General features: G+C 31.7%; 1 protein-coding gene across 1 annotated transcript in view; it reads left to right on the forward strand.

Moving 5' to 3' along the window:
- Positions 1-1,440: 1,440 nt before the first annotated feature.
- LOC124361242 (ATP-dependent helicase brm) overlaps positions 1,441-23,363 on the forward strand; it is a 57,093-nt gene continuing 35,170 nt past the window's right edge. The window contains exons 1-11 of the mRNA XM_046815285.1: positions 1,441-1,530; positions 2,893-3,054; positions 5,203-5,399; positions 7,006-7,153; positions 7,259-7,364; positions 10,623-10,763; positions 16,541-16,652; positions 18,563-18,644; positions 19,864-20,021; positions 20,802-20,979; positions 22,850-23,092. Of these exons, the coding sequence (XP_046671241.1) occupies positions 1,441-1,530; positions 2,893-3,054; positions 5,203-5,399; positions 7,006-7,153; positions 7,259-7,364; positions 10,623-10,763; positions 16,541-16,652; positions 18,563-18,644; positions 19,864-20,021; positions 20,802-20,979; positions 22,850-23,092 (1,617 nt within the window). The remainder of the gene's footprint in view (positions 1,531-2,892; positions 3,055-5,202; positions 5,400-7,005; positions 7,154-7,258; positions 7,365-10,622; positions 10,764-16,540; positions 16,653-18,562; positions 18,645-19,863; positions 20,022-20,801; positions 20,980-22,849; positions 23,093-23,363) is intronic.

The following is a 23,363-nucleotide window of genomic DNA, read 5'->3' on the forward strand; positions in this document are numbered from 1 at the left end:
TCGATAATTTTGTTCCCTGATTAGATTGTGGAGGTGGTCGCTTACTATAGTGCACTTCTGCTGTAAATTTAAAAAACACACTCATTAAATTTCTTGAAGTAAAATGAGAAAGGATTTATTTTTCTTTAATTACCAGGACAAAATATTAATTTTTGTTGTTGCAGCGGAATTCAAATGGTTTTGTAGTGGAATCACTAATCTTCATTGAAGCAATGTTGTCAATTATGGAGTACTCAATTTAAAGTAAAATCACTCCACTTGGAATAATTTTGGGGTAACCTGGTATTTGGGGCTATTTTGGGGTGATTCGAAAATCTAACCTGATAACTCTGATTAACTGTTGTTAGTTCTGAACTTATCTCATCAATTAAAGACGCTTGGAGAACTTAGGAAAAAATTTAAACTTGTAGTAAATGTTGTTAAAATAACATTTTCCAAATATTATCTTTTTTTGGACGATGCCTTTCGAAACTAAGGTTTCATCGTCAGGCGATTCCGATTGTGGTTTAGAATGGCTTCGTTCAAAAAATCTATTACATTGAAAAATGTTGTTTTATTAACATTTACTACTATTTTATTATCACATCAATATTCTTGGTGTAACTGAACTAAGTGTTCACTGGTTTTTCGGTAAAAATAAGATTTAATTATTTCACTTGGCACTATTTAGTAAACTAATTCAATTTTGTACATACATTATATTTTGGCATAACTACCTCTCTTTCTGCCCACAGTCTCATTCTAACCTAACGGGAAGATGAGATGTAGGTTGGTGTAAAATGCGCTGTACTTCAGCTGAGTTATTATTTAAGATGATCTCTTTTAAAATATGTTTAAACATAGTTTACAGTTTAAAAGTCTTGTAATGTAGTCCAGAGATAACCCGTCTTAATATGTAAGCTCCACACTCGAAGTAGAAGTCGCATACACTCTTAGATAATGGAATAGAGAATTTTGATCCATAAAAGTATGCAGAACAATACTGAGAACTGGGTAGATGTTTTTAAAATGAAAGCAAATTGTGGATTGTCTTTTCTTTAATTTGGAAATAGTTACACAACTGATGTTATTGCCTTACTCAATTGCTTATGTAGAAATAGTTTTCAGTGAAATTATATAAAAAAAAACACTCAATGCAAACGCATGTTTTGACATTGAATTATGTAAATAATTAATGAAACCACGTAATGCAATTTTGGGATAGTTTGGAAAAAAATGGTGTTTTTATATTTTAGTTTGGGGTAATTTTGAGTTCGATTGGTGGTGATATGACGGCTTATTGTTGGCAACACTGGACCGAAGTATCAACATTCAACACAAACAAATTAGGCAGTGGAATCATGTGCTTACCTATAAAGTTAGGTTAAAGTAATTGTGAATAAACTGAAATTAATATTTTTAGTTGTATTCTATGTTGTATACATCTTTATTCATTTCAAAATGGTTAAAAGGCGCAACAACCAACTACCAAATAATCTCTCACAGCTTCAGAATCTGATTAAGAGGGATACAGTTTCATACAAAGAAGAGGTTAGAATTAGCATATTATAGTACTTTCATTTAACACAGGTCATTTTCATACTTATTTAGTGATTTTTTCCGAAAGATTATATAAACATATTAACCATGAATGTGTTAAAATTGCATGCTGGACCTTAGATAAGTAGCAGTGTCAAAGTTGATTCATAGCCCCCCCCCCCCCCCCACCCCCCCCCCCCCCCACCCCCCCCCCCCCCCACCCCCCCCCCCCCCCACCCCCCCCCCCCCCCACCCCCCCCCCCCCCCACCCATTTTTTATATACAGATAATAATATAAGAGTAATGATAAATGATGTAAGTTATAAATTAAAAATTGACACTTCAAATAAAAAAATAATTAGGTTTCAACAATTAATTATAAAAATAATTTTAGGACTTTTTCTCAATAGTTTTGTTGTAGATTATATTATTTTGAACAAGGAACGTAAAATATATGCTGAGATTTAGTAAAAAATAAATAATTCATGGAAAATAATATCAAACATTATACATGGTCTACATTTTTAGGAAATGATTATCATTTTATAACTGAAACAAAAGAGGCCTAACATTTGTTATATATTTGAATCAAGCAATAGATTAATTCATTTAAAAAATATAAAACAACTTGTTTACTAAAATTGGTAAAAAGAAACAAAACCAGTCAAGCCGGGATGCTAAGAAAATGGTGGACTGGTTTGTCTTTTTGCTGAAATCATAGCATCAATTTAGTTTCAATAGCTGCCAACATGTCACCAAAGTTCGCTGAACATAGACAAATCATTGCTTTGTACTTTCCCCTTCAAGCACAATAGTTTTTCTTTAATTAGTGTAATAATAAATAACTACAAATGATGTATTTTTCCAGAAAGGGTGATATATGGCCTTAAACCATTTTACAATTAGCTGTGTGTAAGGGTTTAGAGAAATATTTTTTGTAAACAAACGTTTTATCAATCACAAAATCATTCACATTGTAATGAAGAATATTTCTGCAACTATCGAGATCCAGCGAACTTGTTTCTGTTCCCTGGATCGTTCACAATGATTGGTTAAAAATTACATAATTTGACATTGAGATTTTGGTGTGTTTTGAAGTAAATTGATGTAGCATGTTTTTATTTTATATCCTAAGCTCATAATAATGATGCATGATAAAAATAAGGTTAATTATAAATAAATTTTAGTAAAAATTAAATTTACAATATGATGTAGTTTTTCAGTAACTCATGTAAAATGTCTTATCAATATTGGGATATGTTTTTGATCAATTAAAGAATTAACAATGTGTTTGTTGTTTAGTTGTGTACTCTCCCAAGTACATTGTTTATATTAAAAGTTTTCTGTATATTAAACAAAGTTTTATATTAATAGGTAATTTCATGCACTCGACGTGACACAACTTTGGAAACGGCAGTTAATGTGAAAGCTTATAAACGTACAAAACGTCAAGGATTGCGTGAAGCTCGTGCTACTGAAAAATTGGAAAAACAGCAGAAGTTGGAAGCAGAGAGGAAACGAAGACAGAAACATCAGGTATTAAAATCAACACGTTTAAATAATTGGCTACATAGAGTGTGACTGAATGTGTTAAAGTGCATATAGATGGTAAGATGGTTCCGTCCAAACTGTAGTACTTGTAATGTATTAACTCTCATCTGTCTGTAGAGTATTGAGACTATCATGAATCAAACATTTCATGCACCACATCAAGGTTTCCTATAAATCTGTGCTGGTAGGATAATATGGGTTAATAAACCTGTATATTGGTGAAGTATAGGCAGTACATATGGATCTATATTTCAGTAGGTCATAGATATTAATACAATGAAAATATATCATGAGTTTAATATTAAAAAGAAAAGATATGTTCACCCTCTTCTGCATTTAATTAATGTTTCTGTGGCAATAAAATATGGTGAAAGGAATTTACTAATTAATGCATTGTTTTTGGATGAAATCGGTGGGAACGATATTACAATTTTGCATTTTAAATACTTTGCTGCACAAATTTCAAAAATTATGAGTAGTATTGCAAACGTATTCATTCCCAAATATAGGAAGATTATATGGTAAGGTAACATGATCTTTCCTGACTCAGTTGCCATTTTTCAGTGATATCAGAACTTGATAACACTAGAATGTTTTAAGATCTACAATCTCTCTTCCGTAGATGGATAACTAATCTACCACATAAATGCAATCTAAGTTAAAATTTTAAAAATCATACCAAAATCTTTTATCATGCATAAGCAAAGAATTACAGCAATCATAAGTAGTGAATTAATAAAGACCTAATAGAAACCTTAGAAAGTAAGAAGCAAATGTTGTGCAAATTCAGACAAATTGAGTTATAAATTTAATCAGGATTTCACAACACCCCATATGCAAGGCTTTCTCAACTCCACAAACGCAGCATCACTCTCCAGCCAATAATTTTCTCTCATGATTGACCTTGTAGGGAATTGTCTTTATTTCTTTTGAACGCTTTAACACTGCTGATAGCAAAAGCTTACTCTTTTATTCTAAGAACTTTGGAGAGAAGTTAAAATCCCTGAAGTTGGCTGAAAACTGACAGACTACTAAATTTTGATTCAACACAACTTCTTCTGTTGAAAGTTTATTCACAAATGTACCAGTTCCAGAATCTCTTGGAATCACGTTTCAATGAAAACCAAACATTAAATGAAAGGACTTAACTTACCATACAAATAATAATGGAATTGCTAGAATTAAGCACTCAATGTAGTAATTAATTTGATTTAAAGGGTAAAATTTATTGTTAAAATGGTTGAAGTGGCCATGGGTTCTCCACATTGCCTCCATTTTCACCAATATTTTTATGAAGGAATTTGAGAAAAAAAACCTTGGTATTAGTTCACTTTAAACAAAAGATTTAGTAGATATTTGTGGATGACACTTTTGTTTTTTATGTGTAGGTTTTAAGAGATGGGGGTGTCATTAAGTCTTACGTAAAAATAATCTCACAGGAAAATATTTAAATTGACAGTCAAAACATAAAAAACCTGTCAAAGAAAGAGCTGCCCGCTCGTTGTTTGATAAAGTAAAAAAGTAATGCTCAAATGTTAATGAATTAAAAGGAGAAATGAAGTTGAATCAGATATTTGGAAAATAGGACACCTTCAGTCAGTAAAAACATGTGTAAAAAAAAGAAAAAAAGCCAGAAGAATTGTTCTTGAGTTACAATATCCGAATAGACTAATTTGCACTTATGTAAATTCCTTATGTGCTGGGATTACCAGAGAAAATTAGAAGAGTAGTTATAAAACATAATTAAAACCACATGGAAAACAAACAGAATTCACAACAAACACTCATTGTTACACAAAACCAAAAAGTGGCATGCAGTATGCCAAAAATAGTGTTTACAGTATAAAATGTTTTTGCTATATAATGGCTTAAATTTATTTTTTCACAATTAACAATTTAATTATAAACATTTTAAGCCTAAAAACAAATCTGTACAGTAATTAGTTCTGAAGATATGATTTTTCTCTCAAACGCTTGAAAAATCGCACATTTTTAATATGCACAGTTCTTGGAGCATGGCCAGAAAAACGCAAAAATTTTCTTTGCACATGTCAAATTTTGGTCTGGTCCTAAAAGGGTTAATTTTATCACATTGTTTTTATAATTGTGTAATTTTATTATATGTGTGTTTAGGAATATTTAAGCACCATTCTTCAACACTGCAAAGATTTTAAAGAATACCATCGTAACAATCTTGCCAAAGTTGGTCGTATAAATAAAGCAATAATGAATTATCATGCAAATGCTGAGAGAGAACAAAAGAAAGAACAGGAACGCATTGAGAAAGAACGAATGCGTCGACTAATGGCAGAGGATGAAGAGGGTTACAGGTATTGTACTGTCATTATATCATCTTCATGTGTATGAGACAATTTGCTATGTCCATATATGACAAACAGTGTTATTACTTAATTGTAGGTCTTAACCTAATTTGCTACAATATAAAAGAACCATCAGACTTTTTAAGTTATTGTTAAACAAAACATTATTAAAAAAAAAAACATTACACAATTTGTATAGGTAGCCCTTTAATAATATGTTTAGGTTATTGTCAGTTTCGATCACTGCTTAGGTTATTGTTTTTCCTGCTAAGATACATTTCATTATTGTCAATTGTTTCTTCTAATTTGTTTTCACCTTTTCGCTACCACTTTTAAGTAAAACATTTTAAATAAAAACCCTAAAATCATTACAATCTATAAACAATGCATGAACATACATAAAGAAAATACTAACTTCAGGAAATATATGATTTACAAAACAGTGATAATTTGTTAACATCGTTATCTAGATTATAAAGAAGATCTAAGCCTTTTCTTATAAAAAACAACAAAAATATGTTTTAGCGATTTATAATTTTTGTGTAACGCTAATCAGCTGATATCAGTGAATAGACACACTTAACTTATGATGATGCATTACATAAAAGTAGAAAATACAAACTTTTAGGAACAAAAATACAATTTGTTCATCTATGGTTTTTTAAACATAAAAAATAACAAAAACACGTTTCAGTGATCAGTAATTTGTGTACTACCAATCGTATCGAAATAAACATGCTCACACATACAAGAACATAAACATAGAATATACGGATTTAACGTAAAATATTGTGTGTAAAATCACAATATTTTTTTAATATCTCCAAATTTTTATCTACCCTAACTAGCCAACCAACAGAGAACTCTCGGCTCTTCTATTTCCTTTTGTGATGAGCACAGGGTGGTCTGAATGGATTGTCATGTTTTATTTATATAAATTATTTTTTGCTGGTGTTTACAAAAAATCATGCACAACAAATAATGACGGAAACTTAGCGTAACCTTTACAAGGTTAAGAGCTAATAACTATGTCAGAACTGTTGGTTTCTAGCAAGTAAAGAAAGGCCCAACTAATATTGGCACTGATGATTTTAATTTGATTTTAAGTTATGCCTGAGTAAAATACTTAAAGTGTTATTTTTTATAAACCACAAGTTTTTAGTTCATTTCATAAGATCTTTAATTCATCAACTTATTTCGTCTTAAACATCGAATGCGTTACAAATACAGTGTCAGTTAATTCACTCTAGAACCTACATAATCATAGTGTGAATTGTTACTGTACATTTCTTGAGTTAAACAACAAACATTTTTTGTTAAGTTTTAAATAAATAGTTTAGTTGTAAAAGATAGATTTTGTTATTTATTTAATATGTTATGATTAGACTAAAAAATAGTAATGTTATAACAAAGAATAAATAAACATTAAATACAATTGTAATGATTTTGATTGTTAATAGTGGATTTGATTTGATATACCTGTAGTCAAATTGTGTAAAGTAGAGATGTGTCAGAGCCTGGCTATTTTAGAAAAAAATGTTTCATGGCACTTGACCCCCCAAAGGATTAATAACTTACAGGTCTCAATGTTTTCATTGTTGTATTTTTATTTCAGAAAATTAATTGATCAAAAGAAAGACAAGAGATTAGCCTTCCTACTTTCTCAGACTGACGAATACATTAGCAATTTAACTGAAATGGTTAAACAACACAAAATGGAACAGAAACGAAAACAGCAAGAAGAAATGAAGAAAAAAAAGAAGGTAATGTAATTTATATTGTAATGCAATAGATGGCAAAACTATACAGGGGTTTTTGTTTTGTAGAAGGTTTTGAATTTGAAAAATAACGTCTAGTTGTTTTTGCAGAAGAAGCGTTTGAAGGTGAATGCTGATGGGGAAATCATAGAAGGTGCTGAGGATGATAATTCACAAATGTCAGACATGCACGTCACTGTTATTGAACCTTCAACAGGTATTTTACCATTAATATGGTTTTAAGGTTTTTAACTTATTTGGCTGGTAAAGATATTGATATTTTTTAATTTTTTATGTATACTTAACCTTATGCCTTAACCCTGGAACTGATACAATTAATTTCTAAGAATAATATACCAATGTGACCTTTTTGTCTATAAACATATAAAATTCATAAAAAATACATAATGAACAGAAAACATATGGTATTATGTATAATTCTAATCTGTATGGACTTCACATTTCACAGTATGTTGCTCCAATGCCATAATAATTAGATAAAATGTCAAATACATAAAATGTTTAAAATTTTATTTGGACAAAAGTTTTGAAATAAATATGTAGGGTAAATCAAAGATAAAAAATTAGGCACACAAAACTAAAACTTTGCACCATCATTTTTCTGGAATGAGTTCCTAGTCAGAGTCAATTTCAGCAATTTTTCTTTTTATCCCATCCCAGTCTTGGTAGGCCGATAAAAGTGCTGCAATTTATAGCAACAAGTTGGATGGGTCCTACAATTGTATTTGGAACATCAGCAGTAGCTCCATTTTCGTTTTAAGTGGAGAATATCTACACAAATGACACATAATCTTTCTTTTCGGTCTGGTAAATGTTGAAGTGAATGTTCAGAATCCCCTTGACCGTTTCCACCAGGCATTGGATGCACTTGTGAAACATCTTCAGTCAACTCAAGCACAATATTTTCTACACAATCATCTCTATTCATTGATTGATCTGTAATTTTAGAATACAAAATAAAGGCATCAAATACAGCAATGTCGAGAAGGTTATAAAATATTTTCTTCCTGTACTTCTTTGTGGCTCTGCTACAGGACAGGTGATACTTATTTATGACTACTGGTTTGATTGCTTGAAGGCCACTTTTACTAGTTATCAACTTGTCCTCTGCTTTATAACCAGTAGATATTAAATATACTGGTTTTCTACATGCTTTTTGCTTATATCCAACTAACAAAATTTTGTCTTGCCTATAGTAAATACTCTCTTCAACATCTAAGTCTTTTCAATTACATCTTTGGATAGACCTTTTGTGTTTTTGTTCACTGTGCCAGTTAGAAAGGTTGTCCTATCAAGCAGTTTGCGGGCTAATGGTAACTTGGTGAAATATATCTCTAAAGATATGGTAACTTTTATTAAAAAGATTACATTTGATCATCTGGTCTAATACCACTTTTTATTTAAATGGATCTGGTCCTCCAGAAAGAAATTTCTGCCACTGTACATTATTTACATAGTCGTTTTGCTGTTGCAAAGCTCAAATTTTTTAATGCCATTCCGAATTGTTTATTTATTTATTTTTTTCATAAATACTCTTTAAAAACAACAATTTTTTATCCCAACAAGCAACTTGTAAATTGAAAGATTTTAGCCAGGTACAAAATATTCCTTTAGTTGGTACTTAATATAGTCATTTAAAACATTTTTTACCATAGTTCATACTTTGGATGGGTACTTGGTAACTTTTCTTTCGAGTTGATGTGAAACATGGCAGGAATTAACTGAAATCTATTAATGAACATGGTGTTTGAAAAGGGGTCATAGCTCTAATTTTCTTTTTACTCCAGTAGTCTTCAATATTTTTCATTCTTACCAAATCCATATTCAATACCAATATAATAAATCTTTGAATTTCTTGATAGGTAACTTCCTTCCATTTTCTTAGAAAATGTTTTCAACTTAACCTGGACTTTCTAATTTTTTTAGGATATGCATTTGTTTCTCTTGTCAGGAAGTTCCGTACAATGTTAGAAAAGGAGAGGTAAAAATAGTTTTGAGGCCTAGAATTTCTAGGAGGACAGTTTTGAATGCCTACATTCCTGGCAGTAAACTTGTTTTTAATGCTTATTTCTGGCTCTAGTGGTAGGATATGAACCTTTTTGTGATGTAAAAATCTATTCACAAAGAGGAATGCTAGAGTTAGATAAAACACGGATCAGCCATATTAGATTAGAAGAACATAGCCAAATCAAACTAACCACGATAATAGTAAACAAAACTGCCATCTCAGATGTCGTGAAACAATAATGGCATAGCAAAGCGCGGCGAAGCACTCAGTTTTTTTCTGTCACTGATGTAGTAATAATTTCTCAATGTATTCGGATAGTATAATTAATATTGAGAATGAGTTAAACAATTGATTGACGCATGTTTCATAGAAATACGTTAAACAGTTGCTGAGTTAAACACGATCCGGAAAAAAATGGAGCCTTAATTTATGATCCTTCTGTAAAGAGACACGTAAATGAGTTGTAATATACAACTCATATCAGTTCTTTTGTTAAGGTTTGTGTCACTCGAAGAAGAGGATATATTTTCAAAATGTTGTGTTCTATTTTTGTAACATTAACATTGGCAAATCTCCGAAATAAATTTTAACCCTTGACCTTGTAGATTGCTTGTCTTAACTGTATTTTCCTCCCTCTCTCCCTAGAATGTCCTTTTAATTCATTCATAACTTTCAATGTTTCATTTTCTTTCTTTTCTAGTCCATTTAATATTATTTCTAAAATATTTATAATACTTCTTTAATTATTAGAATGTTTTTTTTTTAAGCTGAAACAAATAATTTATTTTCTTAATTTTTAACCAAATAAAATTATCTATCCATGGCTTGATTATTTTAAGTTATTAAAATTTTCAACCTCTATTTTACTACTAACCACATTAGTATTCAAAGATACTAGTGTGAAAGATTAAAAAAAAAATGCGTCAAAGCAAATGACTGTTTGTAAACAGCTGACCAGTTCTCTTTATCAAGCAGTTGCTCAAGAGGAGCATAGTCCGTGCGGAGCCGGCTTCGGATGGCAAGGGGGGAGGCAAATTGCTCTCTCCTTCCGCCACCCAGTAGATGCATGATCAGTGATATCTGTGTGGACTACTGTAGCATCAACATCAACTTTACTTTTATTCTCTATTCTTGCATAAACATGATTTGTACAAGTCCTGGACCAGTTAGTTATTATCGTCAGCTCATTTATCAAAAATTCCAAACCATTACATTAACATTAATTAACTGACATTACAGTTTTGTACTTATCAATATCAGAACTATGACAACTACTTATTTGTAAAACATTAATATTTTAAAAATATATTAAAACAAAAAAGTAGAAGCTGAGTCTTCATAATGAAATTTCTGATTCTAAATTAGTAATTATTGTTGCAATGGTCCTAAGCCTAATATAACTGCTAAGCCTAATTATGATTATACATGATTAATATTAATTTACAGGTAAACAGCTATCAGGAGAAGATGCTCCTCTAGCCAGTCAATTAAATGAATGGCTTGAAGCTCATCCAGGATGGGTTGTAGTTGAAGAAGATTCAGACGAGGAGGATGAGGATTCTGATGAAGATGATGAGGGAGGAGAAAGTAAGTGTATTCAGTAGTCACTGTCATCATCGCATTAAAACTTTAACTAGTGATTGAAAACAGAATTTAAAAAATCCAATTCCAATACTCAAGTTTTGGTCTCAATTCCGAATTTGGTTAAAGTGCATGTGCTATTTATTACTAAGACATGAGAATATAGCCTATTCGAAAAAGAATATATCACTGTATTTAATAAGGATGGGCTGATTAAAGAAATTATATTCTGATTTTGATATGGATACCAAAATTTGGTCTTTGTTCTAAATTTAATACAGATTTGATGAATAATAACTAAATATTGTTAAGTAACTACAGAATTTAAATAGGACAGGTAGAGCAGGCTTACAGCTCAGAGACACAATCTGTGAAGAAACAGAGGAATATGTTTCCAGTCTGGTAGAGGTAAGCCTGCTCTTTCATTCTATCTAAGTTCTCATAGTAAAACCTGACTTTTTGTCATCTTTAATAATAAATTCTCACTCAGAGTATAATACGCTAAACAGATTTGTTTTGTTACTATTAAAGCAAATCTGGCCCTTAGGAGTGGCCAGCCATATATTTCAAACCACCTACAGCCATGAATATTGTAAGATATAAACATACATATTTTATTGTGGAGGACATATTTATACAACTACACAAATTACGAGGGATAAAATATTAGCAAACCTCTGTTTGTTTATCAATGAAAAGTGGATGTTTGTGCACAGACGCAACGTACATGTAATGGTTCACAAACATTGATAGATATAAGCACTGTAAGCAACATTATTTGTATAACTTAGGTAATTTGTTAATTTGGTTATCCATCTATAACCACTCATAAATTATGACAATAACACGTTTTAGAAATTTAAAATTTATGTACACCAGATTAGCTGTTGTCCGTGAATAGTCACAGCAGACTCTTGACCATGCTCGATCGTAAAAGTATAAAATACAAACTATAATTAAAATATTTAAAAAAAACAATTTAAAAAATCTATCTTCCTCTTCATATACAGAAGTTACAACAATAATATGTTATACTGTTAAATGTATGATACTGTGAAATCGTAACTTTGGAAGGATATTTTAAGTACTTCTGTTAATTTTATTCTTATTTTGCAGTAACATTCCTTGAAAATATTGGTATCAGAATCGTGTGAAAAGAGCAACAGTATTGAGAATCGTCAATAGCTTGATATTAAGAATCGAGATATCAAGTGTTGGCATGAACCCATGCCTAATTTCAATAATGACAAGTTTAATGGATTAAGAGCAGAGATACAGTAATCCAACTTCTTGGGGGTTTTAGAATTAGTCTTCCAAATTTATCTTAAATGTAGTACAATCTAGGATAGTCACATCTATTAATATAACTAGTCAATATTAGTTACCGCCATAAACTATAATCTCAAACTTAGATTTTGAAAAGTTTTTTGCTAGTGATAATTTACTCTTGTTCTTAATTTCTTCGCCTTATAACATTTTGATAACTCTATTAATACCAGTGGTATGTGAGTAGTAATGTTTATATAAAACAGAATTTGTATTGAATAGTGTATAATCAAATCTTCTCAGTTTTTTAAATACAAATTGATATAATTGTTTCGCAGCTTGTGATAAGCAAAGTTCTTTTTATTAAATTTTCCTCTATTATAATAAATAGAAAAAGTTATATTCCATTCCGAATACAATAGTCTCTCAACAGTTACTTATTGTGTTCATAACAATAATAAAAACTCTTTTTGGCCATTGTAAGAATGTTTAGTGCATTAAATAATGATTACAAATCTTACTTTGGAGTGCTGTCAAAAACTGATTCCATTGGATTTCAGTGTAACATGGTAATTGAAAAAAGTTATTTGTAATTACGAGGGGTATCCAAAAAGTAAGTTTCCATTAATTATGAAAAAGTTAAAAAGACTCAAAAAATAACTGAAACACATTTATTCAACTTTTTACATCATACCTTATTTTTCTACATAGTTACCATCCCTTTCTAAGCACTCTTGGTACCTAGGAAGTAGTTTTTTTATTCCAGCATCACAAAATTCACCCGCCAAATTTTTAAGCCAAGTATCCACCTCATTTTGAAGGTCATCGCTGTTGGCAAATCGCCGACCGCCAAGGTGTCTTTTCGCGACAAAAGTCCGCACCGTTTATTCTGTATTAAGTCTGGTGAGAACTTCACAATACCTTTCTGCATTTATGGTTTCGCCACGAGGAAGATAGTCAATCAATAACACTCCACGGCAGTCCCAAAAAACTGTAGCCATTACCTTTCCTGCCGACTCAAAAACTTTGGCTTTTTGAGGAGCTGCCTCTCCTTTTTTTTGCCACACCATACTCTGGCGTTTGGTCTCTGGAGTTGAGTGGTGAATCCATGTTTCATCACCAGTGACTATTCTACTGAAAAGGTTTTCATCTTCATCGTCAAACAATCGCAAGAAAGACTGGGCAGCAACCATTCGTTGTTGTTTATGGGCATTGCTCAATAAGCGAGGCACCCATCTTGCACACAATTTTGCAAGCTGAAGATCTTCTGTCATGATATTGTGCACAGATGACCGGCTAACTTCAACACTTGACGGCAGTTTATCCATAATTTCATCGAGAGTCACTCGCTTATCATTGTCAATAACTGCTCGTACAGCATTAATGACGTCAGGTTGCAGAGAATTGGCCGGTCGGCCACTACGCTCATCATCATGAACATTTTCTCTTCCTTCCAAAAAACATTGCACGCCAACGACGGACCATCTGAACGGACATAACATGTTCACCATACACTTGACACAACTGACGATGAATTTCAACGGCAGTTTCGTTTTTGGCGGTCAAGAAACGAATAACACTACGGACTTCGCAACTGGCGGCAGAACGCAGTGGAGTCTCCATGATGTTTGGGCAGCAACTGACTGAGAAGCGTGACAATGGGCCAGTGACCGGCGCACCTGTTGCCAACCGAACCGCGCTACATATCCCCGCCCACAGCTGCACGCTGTGTTACGTACGCGTCTTTTTACAGAACAGGGAAACTTACTTTTTGGATACCCCTCGTATGTACTACAATCCTATCCAAACTGCCAAACATGTTACATGTAACTATCATGGTACTGTTTTCTGTTTTACAGTTTTGTAAATGCAGTTTTAAAAATATTCTTAATCACTACAGAAAATGAAAAATAGTAGTTCAAATATTTTGTTAATATTTCCGTGTGGTCATATAAGTACAATGATAAGGTTTATCGATAGAAAATATGAAGCACATTTTCTGGACCAAACTGAGTACAAAAAAAATTTTTTACATAATAGTTTCTGAATTAATACTTTCAGAAAATAATACAAATTTGTTTTTAAACAGAAGGTAGTTGCAAAGATATATCCTTATCCAATATAATACAGCATATTTATAATTAACTTGAATACTTAAGCAGACCATTCTAAATTGTATTCTTTTAGGGTGAAGAACTAAATTTCTACAAGTGTGTCTTCACCTCTAAACCTCTTTTACTTTTAGTACAATCAAGGTGCAACACAATACATACAACAAGATTGGAGTATGCCACACCACCAGCTTTGCTGAGGTTACATGCAAACTTTCTAATCTATAACTCATTTCATTTTTGAGATGTCCTGCGGGCAGATAGATAGACAGACAGACACAAAAATAATGTTCAGCCAAATTCCATGGATAGCCATGCACCAACATAGAACGCATTCTTGCCTATGTAGAAATGAAGTGTTCTGCAATATTTAAAGTCTGTAGATAAAATCTTTTTCGAGATATCTTACCTAATGATACATTCAAATTTTTGCTCATTAAGTTAGATTTCCTAGCAATTTTGCCTCATAATTAAAAGTTCCGGTGAGCTAGGGCGGGGCACTACAACACAAGAGAGTACTGAAATCAAATCTTTCAGCACCTTTAACATTGACTTTGTACTCATTTTTGTTCCATTTACTGTATGAATAAGTGTCACATAGATCACATATGATTGTAAGCAGTTTGTTTATAAGTTTATTTATTCTGCTATAATCTACTCTTGTTCCCATCATGGTTACCTATAAGTCCGCTATACAAATATTCTGTAATGCTCAGCCAAATTCCCATGGTGTGATGTGGACCATCATCGAATTTAGTGTTTCTTACATAGAAATGATTCTTTTTGCAAAATTTTAAGTTTATAGGTAAGTTCGTTTTCAAGATATTTTATGAACTGACAGACAGATAAACAGACAAACAGAAATGAAAATTTCCCGGCCTCTTGAGTGATAGGAACTGCTGAAGCTCAGCCAATAAATATATTTTCACATATAACAACAAATAAAATAAAGCCCAACAATGGAATATTTTAGCAACATCATGTCAAACTTATTTTATGTGTTATATTTTATATGTTGTTTATATATTATTAATACACCTAACTTATAAAATATTTATTTTGTACTGAAATAAGTGTTAAGTAGCTATTTTAGCCGTATCATATATTTGTTAATCAGGATTGTGAAACTGATTGTGATTGAGTAAGGCAGGGAAGCATATTGTCACCTTTCCTTTCCAATATTATAATGGATGAAATCATTCTAGAAGTACAAGGAAACAGAGGAGCAGAAGAACTTAAGACGATAGCATATGCGGATGACATAATGATATGGGAAAATAGGGAAGAAGAGTTAGAACGAGAGTTGAACAAATGGGCAAAAGTGGCGAAGAAATATGGTTTAGAGATGAACATACAAAAATGTAAATTAATGAAAGTAGAGAGAAAGGAAGGAAATAACAAAGACGTGTTAGTTGAAGGAAAAAGACTTGAAAAGGTGAAGAATTTCTGTTATTTAGGAAGTATCATAACAGATAGGGGCACAATAAGATAAGAGATAGGAAACAGAATATGGAAGAGTGGAAAGTTTTTCAATATGGTGAAGAAGATTGTGTGGAGTTGGAACATTGGGAAAGAATCAAAAGTATTGATGTATAAATCTTATTTCCAACCAATTTTATTATATGGAGCAGAGACGTGGACGTGGACTAAAAATGATTTAAGCAGATTGCAAGCTGCAGAAATGAGATTTTTAAGAGGGATAGAGAAGACTACAAGAAGAGATAGAATAAGGAACGAAATATCCAGAGAAAGATTGAAGTTAGTTTCACTGCAAGAGACAATGGAAAGAAGAAGAATACAATGGATGGGGCATGTGAAGAGGATGGGAGATAATAGAATGCCTAGAATAGCACTGGAGAAGGAGGAAAGAGGAAGAAGACCAAGAGGAAGATAGGAGGACCAAGTGTGGAGAGACATAGAGAGAAGGGGACTACAGAAAATGCAGGTGGAGGAAGAGGAGACCTGGAATGACAGACAAAAGTAGAGGAGGCTGTGTACGACGACCCGTGATAACGGAAACGTCTGATGATGATGAGGATTGTGAAAACTAACAGGTAGTTAAGGAAACCTTTTTTTAAGTAAGAGTTTCATGGTAAGTTGTCGTTTTTCATTGATTAATGTTAGTTTATAAGGTTATTCGTTGCTTCTGAACAGCCATTCTTATTAAAGTTCAATGGGATGGAAAATTGATAATCTCCCAAGTTAGTCTTACACACCCTGGGATGGACATGAATTGCCATCAAATACTGTTAGGTATTAGGAGGTTCACTGAATTTGAGCTGCTGGTAGATTTGTTAGAACTCATAAAATCATAAGTATATGTATGTATGAAGGCAACATATGTTATCTATATTGTTCATATATACATGTATATGTGTGTGTTTTATATATACATATTGTTTTTAGGAAAAAAATCTGATAAAAGAGAAGGTCAAGGAGAAGCAAAAGAGGTTATAAAAAAAGCAAAGGTAGAAGACGATGAATACAAAACTACCACTGAAGAGCACACATACTACAGGTAGATACAGTTAGATAAGTAAAAGTTACATTTGTTTTAGTAAATTATAGTGGTACACTTTAGTACAGTGGAATCTGGATAATTCGAACTTGGGTAATTAGAAATCTTCTTTAACCCTTTAAATGCCAGGGATCTCGCTACGAGACGATTTAAAAACACACTTGAGTGCCGGAGTCTTGGAACGAGAGTATTTCTATTTCATTTATAGTACCTCTATAACTTATCCCATACTGGTTGATTTCATACCAAAGGCCAATACATTAACTAAACTGACCTTTTCAACTATTATTTCTACTTTTTAGTGCTGTTAGGTGACATAAAGAACTAACTAAAATACACTTCGTTAGTTGGATCATGATCGCAGTGTCGTGACGAGTAGCAGAGTGTTTTTAGGTTATATAATTGTGCGTTTTTATTAATTTGAAATGTATATAAGTTGTATTAGATATTAAAATTAATAAAAAAGTGATGACAGTCACTTCCGAGTGTCCATGAAGACAGTGTTGTAGAGTTTGTTTGAAAATTGCCTGAATGTTTATGTTTTGAGGTTCGTTTTAGTAATTATTGTTATATTACACATGATTTTTCATTGTTTTAAATAGCAATTGCATTGTTTACCATTAAAATATAAAAGTTTCTAAAAGAGTAAAAAAAAGTTTTTATGGTGAAAAATAAACTGTAACTGAATATTTTCCAGAACCCTGTGCTTTTTTGGAAAACAAACCTCTAGCACTTGAATAAATTTTATAACTGTGTTTATTGTACAATATTAGGTTATGATTTTTGTGCGTTTTTAAATGCTCTTTATCATAAAATTATTAAAATTTAAAAATACATTTTTCTTATGTTAGTTATTTTACCTTAAACTGGATTTTTTGTTTTGTGTCCGTAGAAAAGTTACTGTCTGAAGTGATATTTAATTTTTTTTTATTTTATAAGCATCTTATTGTTATATTTTCTGATGGACAATCCATTTACCGTTCAAACAAATCAAAAAGGAGCTTTTAATGATCAAAAATAAATTTTAAGTGAATTTTCTTCTGGAACCTTGCATTTTAGTAAAAATAATCTCTAGCAATTAAATATTTATAAACATTTTGATTATGGCACAATATTAGGTTATTACACATGATTTTGGGTTGGGTTTAAATTCTCTTTATCATGAAAGTATTTAAATTTCAAAATAAAATTGTAATAATTATTTCACCTTAAACTTTATTTTTTTCTGTGGAAATGTTGCTGTTTAAATTGATTTTTTAATTTAAACAATTGTATAAAAGTTTAAATTTATATAAATATATTAAATAGTTTCTGATACATAATTTATTTACCTTTAAAAAAAGTAAAAAGGAGCTTTTTGTGATAAAAAATAAATTTGATGTAAAGTTTTTTATATAACCTTGCGTTTTTGTCCAAAACCCAAGTACTTTCCCACAGACAAGACATTTTCAGCAATATCACATGAATGGAGTGCAATGTACAAGAATTCCTCTGCTATTGATTGTTGTTAACAACCATAGAAGTTATCAATAGATGGCAAACAAGCTCCCTGTGTTGAAGAGGTTGTTGGGTGGAAGAGGCATAGAAGACAGGACACACTGACTGCTAAAATTTTGTCTCATCTGTACCGGGTAGTTACTATTCCTAAGCAGTAAAATAAATTTTATTACATATTTTAATTTCAGCCCTCTTCTGTTCAACCCTTTTTTGTGTGGTAGATTTGTTCATAATTTGATTAGTAGGAAGATTGCATGATAATTGTTTCACAAAGATTTGGTCAATAAATCTTTATACTAGTCTTTAGTTGATTATATTAATTTTTTGGAAATATTTGTTATTCTGAAACACTGCTTGTATTTTTGTTTTATTAATATTTCATAATTAATGAGATTTTATCTTTTGTGTTTCAGCATAGCTCATACAATACATGAGATAGTTACGGAACAAGCCACCATTATGATTAACGGCAAATTAAAGGAATATCAGATAAAGGTAAAAAGTTACAATACTGTATTTTGTGTCTTAGGTGTATAGGTGTATATTTGTATTTCATGTTAAAGGAGTCAGACTTTGTGTTTTAAGTCACTGCATTGTGGTAATGAGCATTTAAATATGAGGTATATAAATCTCATACCTCAAAACAATTTAAAGAGAAAAAGATTTAGTTAAAGATTATTTTAAGAGAACTCCAATTATGTACTGTCTACAATCTTTACATTTTTGAAACTAAATACGTTTCTGCAATCTCATCTTGACAGAAAGAAAACAGCAGTATAGCAAACGGTTCAATATATCTAATAATTCTCATCATTTGGAATTTTATTTTAAATAAAAAAATCATACATGGGAAAAAAGTTTCTAAATCATTTACCGATTGAATTGAAAACTCACTACAACACTAATAATTTCAAAACTAAAATTTAAAGAGTACCTACTAAAAAAGCCTCTGTATTCATTCCAAGAATGTTTTGAAAGGGCTAATTGACTGGTTTAGCTCAATTTGTGTGTGCGTGCGTGCGTGTGTGTGTGTGTGTGTGTGTGTGTGTGCGCGCGCGCGGCATGCATGTGATTTCAGCATGTAAAGCTTGAAAATTCCAAAATTAACTCTGCAACCCAATATGGAGAAACAACTGGTATACTTTCTACTGATTGAGAAAAATTGCATTGCTATGGAAAATTTTAAAATATGTATTCTTGTATGTATCATTTAACATTTAACAATTATATTATATGTTGCTTTTAAATCAGTGAATCCTAGAAACAAGTTTTTAAAGCCCTGCTGATTTTCCTATCCATTAATAAATAGTACGTTTTATGTTATATGTAACAAAATTATAATAAACATTTTGCAAATGTTATTGTTTTAGATAGGAATTGTTTTGAAAGAATTTTAATTTGACAACATTATGGAGCAGCATTATGTCAAAGGTGTAACTTTAGGTTTATAGTTTTAACTATGGATCAGAGATTTAGTAAATTGAACTTCCATAGAATGGGTTAACTTTGGTTTTAGGTTATCTCTGAGCTTGTCTTCTTATCTCAATTATTCAAAAATTAGTTGTAATTTCCAGTGAAAATAAAATGTTCACAAAATAATTACCAATTTATTTTAAGATTTGAGACAGTTAATTCTAAACCAACAGAGGTGGGATATGTCCATGCTGGCCTATAGACGCAACAAACTTGTTAGGTTTTATTTTTTATGTTTCAGGGATTAGAATGGCTTGTGTCACTTTTCAACAACAACCTCAATGGCATTCTGGCTGACGAAATGGGTTTAGGTAAAACCATCCAAACAATTGGACTAATTACCTACCTCATGGAAAAGAAGAAAGTTAATGGGCCATTCTTAATAATTGTCCCATTGTCGTAAGTTCACATGTAACTATTTACTAGGTATTTAACTCCATAATTTTTTCCATTGCCAATGTGTATAATGGAACCAATTCAGCTTTAATCTGCATCCTAATGCTTAACTAAATAAAGAGCTGGAACAAATAGAATTTGTGATTACTTTAATGATTGCTAGTATTTATTCTTTAAATATTTTTTTTAGTTGAAGAGAATCAGTATCTGTGTTAACTTTAAACTTTCAAGGAATTCTCAATATTTATTTATTTAAGAATAAAAATAATACATACAGTGATTAGCTAGGTTTTGCCCAAATTTTAACTAATCTATTGACCTAAACAGGGGATATTATAATTCTAAGTACACAGATTACACAATAAAAACATTACCAACTATATGCTGCGGTTATCTAGTGCTGCCACTTAAACAATGACCTAACTTGCCATATATCTGCAACCTGTCACCTCTAGAGTTCAATAACTCCCACTTCAAAATATTGCATATTTAATGGTCTAATAGTTGTAGTAATAAATGAGACCTAGTAGTGGAAATACACTCATGAAAACGACTTTGCTATCATTTGCTTTTCAAGTTTTGGCGGTAGTTATTTCTATTAAATAAATCAAATTGTTTTATGTTGTCTTGATCATTTTTCACAAGTTTATATTTTTACCAGAATATGATAGTTATAACAAAAGAGGTTTTTATTTATAGGCTGAATTTATTTATAGTTGACTGTTGTTATAGTATTAATAGATACCTAACAAAATTTTAATCTGGATTTTAAATTTATTTCAGTACTCTTTCAAATTGGGTTCTGGAATTTGAAAAATGGGCACCATCAGTTCATGTGGTTGCATATAAAGGATCCCCAGGTATGAGGCGAACTCTGCAAGGCCAGATGAGGGCGACCAAGTTCAATGTACTGTTGACCACATACGAGTATGTTATCAAGGACAAAGCTGTTTTGGCGAAGGTGAGTTTATTATTACAGAACATTGTGTTAGGTTTAATATAAAAATACAACTTTTACATTTTAAATATAAATTTATATCTTGGTCTAATACTTAATGGTCCAATAATTGTAAAATGAAACTACCTCTTAGTAAATGAGACTGTTATTCATCATAATCATGTTATGGAAACATACCCAAGCCATGTTGCTTCAGTTTCATCACATTGAAATAATAATGGGCGAAGTGAATAAAAAATAATCTAGTGCCTAAACTTACCTAGGAATAACTATTTGTGAGGTGAATAAACAAGGAGAAACATTTATTGTCTAGAATTGGCAGCATTGTGTAGTACCGTCATGCCACTCACCTCCGTCGTGGCTAGTGTACGAGTGTTCTCCGTATGTACAACACAAATATTAAGTCGCTGCTTGATCCATCATTCACTGTTTATCGCTCGTATCGCGGTCAAAGCCTCGGTTGGTCTATGAACGAGTGCGTCACGTTCCCATTGGTTTCCAGATTACGTAGGTGAAAACAAAGAAAGTTGTGTTATGTTATGATATCACGGTCATATCCAATATCGATTGAACTGTTTGTACACTGGCAAAAAATTGCTCAAGTTTTGTGTCCGACTATAAAAATCACGTCTAAACGCAAGAGATCTCACAAGCTGCCGTAACCAATGTCGGATAGTTATTTGAAAGAACTGGAGATCAGCGTCGGCTATTAAAATTTAAATTATACACATTGCCAAGACATAACAACAAGACAGTGTGTGTGAACAGACTTCGTATTGACTCTCAGAGCAACCAGCGATAAAACTGTAGCAACTACTTGCGAGTAAATTGCTTATCTTGTTTAAATTATGCGTCAGTATTTGTATAAGTTAATAATACACTTATAAGTATAATTATTAGTATAATATACCATTTCTATTATTTAAAAGGAGAAGGTAGAGGTTTTGACTTGTAATTTTAAATATATTCGTTTACCTGAATCTTTGCAAATTACTTTGAAGTAGTGTGGTATTCTTAGGCTTGCCCCCACCCCTTCCTCAAAGGATAAATTAATGAAGTAGAGTTCAGATGAAGGTATTTGATGAAGTATCAGATAGATCGACCTTGTATATCGGCAAAATCATTTTTATGCATCGAAATTTTGTCCACTGCAAACCTTTGGCCCGCAGTGCTGAACTGCACTCTGTCCCAGTGTAGCACTATGTTGATATTTATTTGTTTTTTTTCCGTAATGGATACATATATTTTCCAAACATCACAGAAAGGAGAGTTATTACAGATATTCACTATGTTATGTTGACACATCGAAAGACACAGAGATAAAAACTAAGGAGCTTAAAATAAGTGATGCTGATAAATCGTCACCGAATTTCTCACATTTTACTAGCAATGAAATTTAGTAAAGCACCGCATTTCTTGCAAATACAGCTGGTCTGTCACCGTTACACTCGGCATGAGGATTAAATACAGTATTACAGTTATTTGTTTAGCTTAAAAATAGACTAGAGAATTAGAAACTTTGACCGGGAAAACCGGAAATTTGAAAAGAGGTTTTGAGTGGCCACCCTATTAAAGAAAATAAAAATACACTTATTCAATGTTGTTACTTATCACACTTTCAAGTGCAACTCAGTTAATGCATGGAATGTGATATTTGACATACTCAGTTTCTGGCGATACTTGACAGGAACATCGAGATTAATTAGGGGGGAAATGTTATTCAACCTGGGATCATATACCTAAAGTTTGAAGCAGGTAAAGTCAAGAGTTACAATTTTCAAACAGTTCTTATCAATAATTATCTGGAATCTAAAGTATAAATTCCCTCCTTTGTCAGAAGTGTGGTACAAGAAACAAATGTGACATGTTCCAGTTGCACTGGAAGTACATGATCATTGATGAAGGTCACCGTATGAAGAACCATCACTGCAAGTTAACTCAAGTACTGAACACCCACTACACAGCCCCTCACCGGCTCCTCCTCACCGGTACTCCTCTGCAGAACAAACTCCCAGAATTGTGGGCTCTCCTCAACTTTCTACTGCCCAGCATATTTAAATCATGTAGCACGTTTGAGCAATGGTTCAACGCTCCATTTGCTACTACTGGGGAAAAGGTATGATTACAATTTTATCCATGTTATGGATAATAAATTAAGAATGTGTTTATAATTATTGTTTGTCAGTGATAATATTAAATTATTAATTATCATAATAATGATTTGTGTTTATGTACATGTAAATAATTCATATAATTATCTATGAATAGTTTTAATGTCTGGATAAAGAAGTCTCAATAATTTTGTTAGTACTCTATTATTAAAGGGTAATGTTTGTTGAAGCAGACAACAAAAAAGTTTCCATTTTCAACCATTAACAAACCTCTCA

This window comes from Homalodisca vitripennis, chromosome 4 (assembly GCF_021130785.1).
Source record: "Homalodisca vitripennis isolate AUS2020 chromosome 4, UT_GWSS_2.1, whole genome shotgun sequence".
Lineage (NCBI taxonomy): Eukaryota > Metazoa > Arthropoda > Insecta > Hemiptera > Cicadellidae > Homalodisca > Homalodisca vitripennis.